The 11,377-nt window shown below is 39.9% G+C and overlaps 1 protein-coding gene across 1 annotated transcript; it reads left to right on the top strand.

Moving 5' to 3' along the window:
- The first annotated feature begins 1,450 nt into the window (after window positions 1-1,450).
- dpp7 (dipeptidyl-peptidase 7) lies at window positions 1,451-11,367 on the top strand. Its single transcript, XM_072432705.1, has 13 exons — window positions 1,451-1,571; window positions 2,633-2,753; window positions 2,831-2,970; window positions 3,738-3,901; window positions 5,310-5,445; window positions 5,787-5,868; window positions 7,633-7,799; window positions 8,500-8,560; window positions 8,721-8,839; window positions 9,627-9,783; window positions 9,905-9,969; window positions 10,271-10,341; window positions 11,165-11,367. The coding sequence occupies exons 1-13, from the start codon at window positions 1,482-1,484 to the stop codon at window positions 11,301-11,303; spliced, it is 1,512 nt and encodes a 503-aa protein (XP_072288806.1). The 5' UTR covers window positions 1,451-1,481; the 3' UTR covers window positions 11,304-11,367.
- The last annotated feature ends 10 nt before the right edge of the window (window positions 11,368-11,377 follow it).

The following is an 11,377-nucleotide window of genomic DNA, read 5'->3' on the forward strand; positions in this document are numbered from 1 at the left end:
CCATTTACAGGCGTGTTTTATCTATTTGAATTGTGAGAGAAGAACAAAGCATAAACATGTGTGTCCTAATTGTATGCACGTCTTTTATTTGCTTTAGTATTATCGCCTAACAGAAGACAAAACCATAAGATACTACATTGTGTAAAGTTTTCATTGGAGTAAAAGGACTTAAGTCGGCCCACAGGGAGAACCAGACACACAGGCTCAGTGTGGTGCACCGATGACACACCCATACACACAATGAGACACACACACACACACACACACATACACACACACACACACACACACACACACACACAATGAGACACACACACACACACACAAACACCCATACACACAATGAGACACACACACACACACACACACATACACACAATGAGACACACACACACACACACACACACACACACACACACAATGAGACACACACACACACACACACACACACACACACAATGAGACACACACACACACATACACGCACGCAAGCAAACACACACACACACACACACACAGATGAAATATGACAATAGAGAATGATACTGCAGCCTGCCTTTCAGGGATTAGTAGGACAGACAAATAAACTATGTTCCACTTAAAATAAGCCTATGAATATTCTGCCTGAAGCGTTTTCAAGCTTTTTCAGAGTTCTGTTTGACACAGTATGAGAAATAGTTAACTCATGTGGCCATATGTGTAACAGAGACTGGTGTTAGAGTCACTGACTGCAAAAAGACAAGAAGAAGTTTGTATTTAATGCAGGGGTGTCCAGACCCTTTTCACCCTAAAGCCACCTATGAAAGCTGATCGCGGGGGCACAGACTGGTGGTCACTACAAGTGGGTGATTCTGAGGAATTTTATAGTGTTGACCTTTATTATTATTATTATTATTATTATTATTATTATTATTATTATTATTATTATTATTATTATTATTATTATTATTATTATTATTATTATTATTATCCTCCATTAACCTTTATTTAACCAGGTAAGAAACCCATTGAGTGACCTTGGAATAAGACATTGAATTCATTTGTATCACAGTGAAATCTGGTGTAATTTTATTGCAACGCAAACTAGGGAAAATGTTTATTTTTATAATCGGCTGTAGAAAGTTTGCTTCAATTAAACAATCAATTATTGTGCCATTCATTTTCTAATAAAACTGTAAAAATTAATTTGCTTTTAACATTCACGTCATGCGATCTGAGCTCGATCACCATTACATTGTTAAAAGTATTAAAAGTATTAAAAGTATTAAAAGTATTAAAAGTATTAAAAGTATTAAAAGTATTAAAAGTATTAAAAGTATTAAAAGTATTAAAAGTACTTTGCCCAGTCTTCTTATGTCCCGTTGCTCTTAAACGCATCCCTGATCACAACATTGGTCATGTGACACGCGGGACTGACGCATGCGCAGTGAGGATCTTCAAACCGCTTCTGCTGCAGCTGTTTTGAATCACTCTCGTCCAAAATGAGCAGGATTTTAGGCATTTTCGCGTTTATTCTCGCTCTTAGTTTCGCGTTGGAGCTGGACGCGTTACCATTTCACAGTTTAATTAAGGTAATGAAGTTTAAAGTCAATGTTTATTCTGAGTCTCGTCTAATCATTCAAGTCTATACTTCTCACGTGACAGTACTTTCTTACTTTGCTTGATGGACTTATTATTGAGTTATGTTTTAAACTAATCCAAAAATCAAAAAGGTCACGTAGCTCAATATATTTCTCTTTGTATTATTGTATATTCAAGTTGTATAGATCATTTCAGCACATTTATATTTCTAATTGATCAGTAGAACGGTAGTAGCCTCCCATTTGTTTAATATTTAACTCTAATATTGGATGTATAATAAACCACAGAATGTAAATTTTAAGCAGAAATTGAGTTTAAAAACAACAAAAAAAGAAGCAGGTTTTTAATATTTTGTGTGTATTTATTGGCCTAGAAAAACAGGAAGTGCGTTTTACTGTGAGCACCTGACTCTGGAGCTGGATGACAAGCCTCCTCCTGCTTGTTTCCATGGCGAAGTTGATCCTATAACTGTAATATTATTCCACAGTATGACATAAATCTATCTCCATGGATAATGTTCAGAAGTGTGGCTTCAACTCTCCAAGTGTACCACCTCCAGAACGTTACATACTGTCGTTTTAACATTAATTTGTGGTATATGGATATTGATATTATTATAAATGTCGAATAAAGGTATTGGCTCAGGAAAAAAAATCCCAATAATAATAAAGTTTACACAGCAGAATAATTGGAGAATCAGATTTTACTTTTTACTTTTTTTTCTTTGCCTGGAGTGAAAAAACGTATTCATTACCGTATTTTCCGGACTATAAGTAATACCTTTTTTCATTGTTTTGGCTGGGGTGCGACTTACACTTATATTTATACTTATATACTTATACTCCGGAGCGACTTATATGTGATATCATTTGTTATTTTCACACTTGCAACCACATTTCATACTCCAGTGCGACTTATATATGTTTTTACTTCTATGTTATGCATTTTTATAGTCCAAAAAATACGGTACTGCTTTGAAACTGAACCCGCCTGTTTGAATTATTAAAGAAAACTTATCCATATTTATTTGTCGCTGTTTTTTTGCTTTCAGTCCAAACCGCGCAATGTCTCCGGTACAGATTTCACGGAGAAATACTTCACCCAAACCCTGGACCACTACAACTTCAACAGCGCGGGCAACGGCACATTCAGACAGCGCTACCTCATCGCAGGTACACAAACGACTCATATTCTGACCGTGTTGATCATTGTGCTCCTACTCCGTCCCGCTGTGTCCTCGCTCTTCTAGATAAATACTGGAAGACCGGTTACGGCCCTATATTCTTCTACACGGGGAATGAAGGCGACATCTGGGACTTCGCCTTGAACACTGGATTCATCACTGAACTGGCGGCTCAGCACGGGGCTTTGGTCATATTCGCAGAACACGTAAGGAAGCGGCGCCATTTACTTTGAATGCGACGAGACCGGCTTTAGTTCAAACCGTATCGTTTTAGGGACGTCACAATATCAAATGTTAGTGTTAGGATTATTGTGAGGAAAAAATATCATGATTTAAAGATTATTTGCGATTTTTGAGACTGTGACTAAACGACAGAGAAATCTTAAATTTTCTGTCATTCTCGTGGTCGGACACATTAAAAACAAAGTAATATTTTCTTGAACAAAAAATACTTACATTTGGGTCTAAAATGGTCACTATGATTATTTTTTGGTTCTTACGATTATATTTTGACCTGAATAATCACGATTATTATTATATAATAAGGCAAACTAAAGTTAAATGTGACAAAAACGTGCGGATAAAAAAAGGAAATAACATTTATGTCAATTTTTGGGCAATATATTGAACAAAAAATACTTAAATTTGCTTCTAAATCTCTTTGGTCCCATTTTTGTTTCTGTGTATTCTTTGTTTGAAAAATATGTAAAACTTAAAATATGAAATAATAATATTTTTTAGAAAAATGCTTCTAAAATGGTCGCTAGTATTATTTTTTACAGCACCGTACACTCTACAGCTCAAATTGTATCTAAGTACAACAAAATATCCCCACAAATGTACACAAGACAAATACTCCCATGAAATATTGTTCCATCTATTATTATCTGAACAAGAAGTCAATTTTCTTCACTTCTCAATAGGAATGTTCGGTCTAATCGACAGTATTATTTTTTATTTTTAATGGTTTCAGCGATACTACGGCAAGTCTTTACCGTTTGGAGAGGATTCCTTCAACATCCCGGAGGTGGCGCTGTTGACCGTGGAGCAGGCGCTGGCCGATTTTGCCGTTCTGATCACGGAGCTGAAGCAGGAGCTGGTGGCCTCAGACTGTCCGGTCATCGTGTTCGGCGGCAGGTAACGTGTCAGAGCAGAAGCCCATGTCTCTACCGTATTTTCCGGACCATAAGTCGCACCTTTTTTCATAGTTTTGGCCGGGGTGCAATTTATACTCCGGATCGACTTATGTGATATTATTCATTATTTTCACACTGACAACCACAAGAGGGCGCTCTAGGCTCTAAGCGACGCAGAAGAAGAATCTGCACTTCCTCTTCCTCTGGAGTTTGTGGAGTTGTTTAGAAGTGACACAGAGGAAGAAGAATTCAGTGGATTTAGTGATTTGGGGTAAAACTGATGCTTTAGTAAACTAGTTAGCATGTTCTTTATGCTATAGTTATCTGAATAACTGTTCATATGTTACGTTAACATACCAGACACTTACCACAGTTCTGTCTGTGCCTCATGTAGCTGAAGGTGTTAGCGTTAGCATACGTCATGTAGCTGAAGGTGTTAGCGTTAGCATACGTCATGTAACTGAAGGTGTTAGCGTTAGCATATGTACACCTATTCACCATGTTCTCTCATCTGTTATTATTTTAAACTGCATTTCAAGATGAAATGTCTGCTCTTGGTCTTGGATTTTATCAAATAAATTCACCCCAAAAATGCGACTTATCCTCCAGTGCGATTTATATATGTTTTTTTTTCTTCTCTATTATGCATTTTTTGTCCGGTGCGATACGGTATTTCTTATTTTATTTCATGGATTGGGATGTTATGGATAGAAGTGTCGGAAATGAAATTGGAGAGGACCTTTTCTCTGATGTAAAACGACGGGAACAATAGATTTCGTGTCGAGGACTGAACTAAACTCACATTTGCTCCGATGGTGAAGATGGTTTAATTTGCCGGACGTTGGGACAAATGGGCAGTGGTGGAAAGTAACAAAGTACAAAAGTAAAAGTACTGTACTAAAGTTTAAAAAAAATAAATAAACGTAGGTATCTGTACTTGAGTAGTTTATGCATTGGATACTTTTTACTTCACTACATTTGAGCTCAGGAATCTGTATAAATAAAAATGAGCAGTAAAATTAAGATATTGCTCCAGTTGCCTTTGTTGACTGAAAATCAAGATCACCAGATGCGTATGACTTAAATATGTTTAAAAACCTCTTGAAGTACTCATTAAAACATGCACTTTAATACTTGAGTAAAAGTATCACAAAAAGAATCAACTTAAGTATTTCTTGCTCCTGTAGCTGTACTTTTACTACTTCCACAGACAGACTTTATACAGACTACCATTTATGGACTACTAAATGTTTTGTTATATCTTAGGACTATACAAATACCGTATATATAATAAATATATGAATAAAGTGATGGAGGACAGATTATTATTTCACGTTTCTTTTCCTAATCTCGCTGTTGGTTTTCCGCTGGTGGAATGCGTCTGTGACACTGTGACTTCTTCTCTGCAGTTACGGAGGAATGCTGTCCGTCTACATGAGGCTGAAATATCCCAACGTGGTCGCGGGCGCCTTGGCCGCTAGCGCCCCCATCCTGTCAACGGCGGGACTCGGCGACCCCCGGCAGTTCTTCAGAGACGTCACAGCGGTGAGTTTTAATGGTTAATGCTACAAAGACCTGCCGTTTTATTTATTTTTTGGTTTAAAATCCACTTTTCAGTTATTACCGTGTTTACGTTTTTATTGTGTTTATTACCGTCGCACTGGAGTATAAGTCGCACCAGCCAAAAAATGCATAATAGAGAAGAAAAAAAACATATATAAGTCGCACTGGAGTATAAGTCGCACCAGACAAAAAATGTATAATGGGAAAGAAAAAAACATAAGTCGCACCCCTGCCAAAACTATGAAAAAAGGTGCAACTTATAGACCTGAAAATACGGTAAATGCTTTGATTGTGTTTCTGTAACATTTCTCTTTTGTTTGCAGGATTTCCAGAACGTCAGCCCGGAGTGCAGAGATGCTGTGAGAGGAGCTTTTGGACGGCTCGAAGAACTGGCAGAAAAGCAAGGTTTGTAAAAGTCACACAGTTTAACTTTGATGATGATGATGATGATGATGATGATGATGATGATGATGAAAAATGGCAGATCAACTCATTTCAAGGACAAAACGGGGATGTCAAGGTTATTCAGATCGCTATGTAATCGTAAAAGCCAAAATGGTAATAATTGTGACAATTTTAGAAGCAAAATTAAGTCTTTTAGTTCAATCCAAAAAAAAGAGTCCAAAAAAATAGACCTATTAATAAGTAAATCACTTTTTAAATCTGGCCTTTTGTTGTTGTTTCTTTCTTTTTTTGCCTTTTCAGAAAGTTCAGTTTTGTCACAAACTTGAGGAACAGTGCCACATGTCAGACCACAGGAACGAAAGAAAATTTAAGATTTCACTGTTCAATACACTCAATAATTGTGAATAATTGTTAAATCGTGATGTTTTTCTCACAATAATCGTAACACTAACATTTGATATCCTATGTACAAAATAACAGGCTTCATTGTGTGCAGACTTATCTAGTTTAGTGCACGCTTGTTTGTTCTTGTGTACTGCGCCAAGAGAGAAGACCTACAAGTCACAGACCGGTGTGTGTGCTCTTTGTGCCAGTCCCAAGCTTAGAGAATTGTTCATTGATGTCCAGTAAAGCATCTGAAATCACTGTAAACTTGAGCACATTGTATTTGTTGTGGCGACCTGAAATGGAGGTTTTATATTATAACAAAGTACAGAAATCTAGAGAAGGTTTCAAAGCGAGTGGATGATGTTTTTATCCATCTGAAGGTTCTGGAATTTCCACCTCCCTGAGCCAGATTGGTCCTGGTCTAAAGGAGGAATTGTAACCTGAAACTGCTTCGAATCGACCCGCTCGCTGCGTTCTGGTCGACCCGCTCGCTGCGTTCTGGTCGACCCGCTCGCTGCGTTCGGGTCGACCCGCTCGCTGCGTTCTGGTCGACCCGCTCTCGCTGCGTTCTGGTCGCCCCTGCTCGCTGCGTTCTGGTCGACCCGCCCTCGCTGCGTTCTGGTCGACCCGCTCGCTGCGTTCTGGTCGACCCGCCCTCGCTGCGTTCTGGTCGCCCCTGCTCGCTGCGTTCTGGTTGACCCGCTCGCTGCGTTCTGGTCGACCCGCCCTCGCTGCGTTCTGGGTCGTTCTATGAGACGATTGTGACAGAAGTGAAGTTCCATCTTAACCACCTTTTTCAGTTTAAAATTGCACCTCGACCAAACCAGCGCCGCAAAAGACTAGATGTATGTATGAAATCTACCTTACAACTCTCCATTAGGGACGTCCCGAGAGCACGTTTTAGTCTATTATTGTGAGAACGACCATCGCGATTTAACGATTATTCTTGATGATTGACATCACGACGGAAATGACAAATAAAAATGCTTAATTTTCTTAAGTTCTTGTTGTCTTAAAGCATCACCGCTCCTCGACAGGGAAGTCTGAGCAGAAAGGATGTAAATAAGCTTCTAAAATCGTCACGTTTCTTTTAATTGCACAAAAAGGCTTGATTTGTTTCGAAAATGGTCACTTTTCTGTTTTAATTTTTATTTTATTTTTAAAGAAAAACACAGGTCAATCAAATATTATATATACATAAAGATACAACAATAACAAACCCAAACAGTCACTTTTTTATTATATTATTATTATATAATATTTTTCCCTCATCACAATTATTACGTTTAACCTAATGATCTTGACATCCCTTTTGAATATATGAATATAATAGCACAACATCTGTAATAATCCCGTTCTATAACCTTCTTTTGTCAGACTATAGTTCAATCCAGGAGAAGTTTGCCCTGTGCAAAGCCCCCTCCTCCGCTCAGGACGTGCACCAGCTGAACGGCCTGCTCCGAAACGCCTTCACCCTCATGGCCATGTTGGATTACCCCTACAGCACTCACTTCATGGGGGACATGCCCGCCAACCCAGTCCAGGTAAAGACCAGTGCGTGTTACTGAGCCGTTTGGACACGTCACTTACTCCACACTCACAGAGCAGTTACTGAAAGCTGGTTTTAGACCTGGGAATGGCGCCCCAGCTTGAGACGCTCGCTCGGCATGATTTTAGGACAGTTTGCATGATAATCATAACACAATATCAGAATCAGAAAAAGGTGTATTGCCATTGTCAGAGGAGTTCAGAAACATAGGATTTTGTTTTGGGCAATGACGAGGTGATGGAGGTGATGGAGGAGGAGATGGAGGAGGAGATGGAGGAGGTGATGGAGGAGGTGGTGATGGAGGAGGTGGTGATGGAGGAGGTGGTGATGGAGGAGGAGGTGATGGAGGAGGTGGTGATGGAGGAGGTGATGGTGGAGGTGATGGAGGAGGAGGTGATGGAGGAGGTGAGGATGGACTCGATGATGGCCGTGTAGAACTGCACCATCATCTGCACTGTCAGCTTGGCTTCAGCTGCCACAGGAGGTACATCCTCTGCTGGGCCTTCTTGATGATGGAGCTGATGGAGGGCTCCACTTGAGGTCCTGGTGATGGTCGTGCAGAGGAAGAGGAAGGAGTCTACGGTGGTGATGGGAGGAGTCTGTCAGGGTGATACGGTCAATAAACGAACTGTACATTTCATGACTTGCCTCTCAAATTGTGTGTGCGTTTGTGTGTCTTCTTGTTTTAACTTCAGGTGGGCTGCGACACGATGCTGAGCGGTCCAGACCTGCTCACTAACCTCAGAAACACTGCAGGTGAAGACACACAGCGGATTTCCACATCATTACAACTTTGCGCTTAAAACCCTGTCCATAGTTCATGCTCTGCGCCACAAGAGGGCAGCAGCAGCAGCGGCAACAACTGCAAAGCGAATCATCTTAATGATAATCAAACTCTTTGTCATTTTGGCCTCAGGGATCGTGTACAACTCGACGGGCGAGCTGAGCTGTTTGGACCTGTACAAACTGTTTGTGGAGTGTGCGGACCCCACGGGCTGTGGCCTGGGCTTCAACAGTCTGGCCTGGGACTATCAGGTACAAGACACTCAGTATTTATTGATTTGACTTTTGATAATTATTAGTGAACAGTTGAATTGGCCACAGTAAGTCCATGTGAGAGTGAATAGTTGGAAATTAATTTAAACAATGGTCAGAATGGGACTCTCTTGTTGCCGTACTACGCATTAACCCCTCTTTCCTCTGGATACCACTTTTATTACCTTCTCATTTTATTCTTTACTTTTCCTGAGTTCTCTCTGGTTCTGCCCAGCTCTGTTTTTAATCATTACTTTTTTGGGGATTTGTATATCGATAAATGTATAATATCAAAATTGTTGTTTTGGGGAAAATTTGAACATCGTGAATATATTGTCTAAACTTAATGTGTCTAGACTTGAAAATGACCTCCAAATAAGACTGAAACATCTAGTGTAATCTTCCAAACAAGGATATGAATGAAGATTTTTGCAGTTAAGTGGCTGATATTATGGTAAATTCATGGTAATTTTGTGCTGGACTTGAACGTCTGATATTCACAGTCACATTTTAGCTCGATTCAATTTTATGAGAAATTTCTTTCAAACTCAAAAGTACTTAACATTTTCCCTTGTTTTTTAACTAAACAAAAACAGCAAAAAGAAAGACAAGTCGGGTTAAGGCATACTACATTTAAAAAAAATAACAAGTCCCCATTTTCCAGCGTTTTGACACCTTCTTTACCGTCTGACGTGAAAGATGAACATTTCTGATAAAAGCTCGGGGGAACTGCACGGATGAATAAAAAAAAAAGAATACCTCGTTGTCACGGCGTTCTCCTCCTCAGGCCTGCACCGAGATCGATCTGTGTTTCGAGAGCAACAACATCACGGACATGTTCCCCCCGATGGCCTTCACGGCGGCGGCCCGAGAGCGCTACTGCACCCAGCGCTGGGGGGTCGTCCCGCGCCCCGACTGGCTCCGGGTGCAGTTCTGGGGAGACGGTGCGACGCTTTAAGACCTTTGTGTGACGCGTTCGGCCAAGTCATATTTATTATCCATGACGAGATTGTGATTAACCAGTTGTTTATTTATTTGTTTGTCCTGTGTGTGTTTTTTGTGCAGCTTTGTCGACTGCCAGTAACATCATCTTCTCTAATGGAGATCTGGACCCCTGGGCAAATGGAGGGGTACGTTCGCTTCATAAATTATTCTAAAATGTTTTATACCGTATTTTCCGGAGTATTGGCCCAAAAATGCATAATAGAGAAGAAAAAAACATATATAAGTTGCATTGGAGTATGAAAAGCGGTTGCAAGTGTGAAAATAACAAATAATATCACATATAAGTTGCACCCCGGCCAAAACTATGAAAGAAGGTGCAACTTATAGTCCGGAAAATACGGCATTCGTGATTATGGGGAGGATTAAAAACTCGTTGGTCTCTCTGGTACCTGCATCATGGACACATTTTTCACATTTGATTTCCAGGTGAGGAAGTCCCTGAGTTCATCTTTAGTGGCCATCAACATTGCAAAAGGAGCTCATCATCTGGATCTGAGGTATACGGCGTTGAGGTTAAAAAAAAAAAGTACAGTTTAGGGCTTGATTACTGAAATGACAACAAATTTAGAAGTCGAGTAATCGTTAACTGGTCTGTAGGGGTTCTGAAACATGCCGTGAGCTTAGCAGATGTGTTTTATGACAAATTGAGCCGTAAATTCGATGTATTTGAGGAAGATCCTGGTGGAGTAGTTTGTTTTCAGCTTCATCTGGTCAAATTTAGCCCGCGGTTATTTTATTACTTGGTTTACGGATCCGCCGCACTTAGATTATTGATTTCTACAATACAAATAAAATAAATTATCACTTTTTTTTATAAAGTACCGCTGACAACGCAAAATAGCATTAAATGAAATATAAAAAAGCGGTATTAAGTCTAAAGATAAGGGTGCGTGAAGCAATTTTGCGCCAAAATCCTGCGGTAATCATATATTTTGGAAAGCATTATTGTGACGGAGCGGCCCGTTTCCCTGTCTGCTGCGCGCCTTTATATCACAAATACACATTTTAAACCCGTTTACATTTTCTCCAGTGCATTTTGCAGCGACTAAGGCTGCACACACAAGAAGCGTCAGTTCTACCAATGCAAAACACGCTAAATCTACTGTTACACTCACCTGCGCGCTGCGTCTCCTCTCTCCTCCCGTGGTTCAATATATTTCATTTAAAAATCCGTAAACTAAGTAATAAAATAACTACGGCCTCAGTACAAATATTTTCATGGCGTGACTTCTAATCAATTAATCGTGAGTCTAATCTCTTGGCAAAATGATCGTTAGCTGCAGTTCTAGAGGTTGTTTGTTACCGTATTTTTCTTCGTAGAGGGTCAAACAATGCTGATCCAGGGTCCGTGATCCAGGCCAGGAAAACAGAATCTCAGCTCATTGAAGAGTGGGTGAAGATTGAGAGGAACCGGCTGAAACGCAGGACTCTGAACGTACGGAGAGGCACAAATGTTTGATACGCGACTCTGTTATCGTCAGGGATAAATCATCTTTGCACGGAACAATAAGGGAAAAGCCGTGTGCTATAAAT

The sequence above is a fragment of the Eucyclogobius newberryi genome, unplaced genomic scaffold (genome assembly GCF_026437365.1).
Source record: "Eucyclogobius newberryi isolate DKJ021-1_F unplaced genomic scaffold, fEucNew1.0.hap1 SCAF_6, whole genome shotgun sequence".
NCBI classification, from domain to species: domain Eukaryota; kingdom Metazoa; phylum Chordata; class Actinopteri; order Gobiiformes; family Gobiidae; genus Eucyclogobius; species Eucyclogobius newberryi.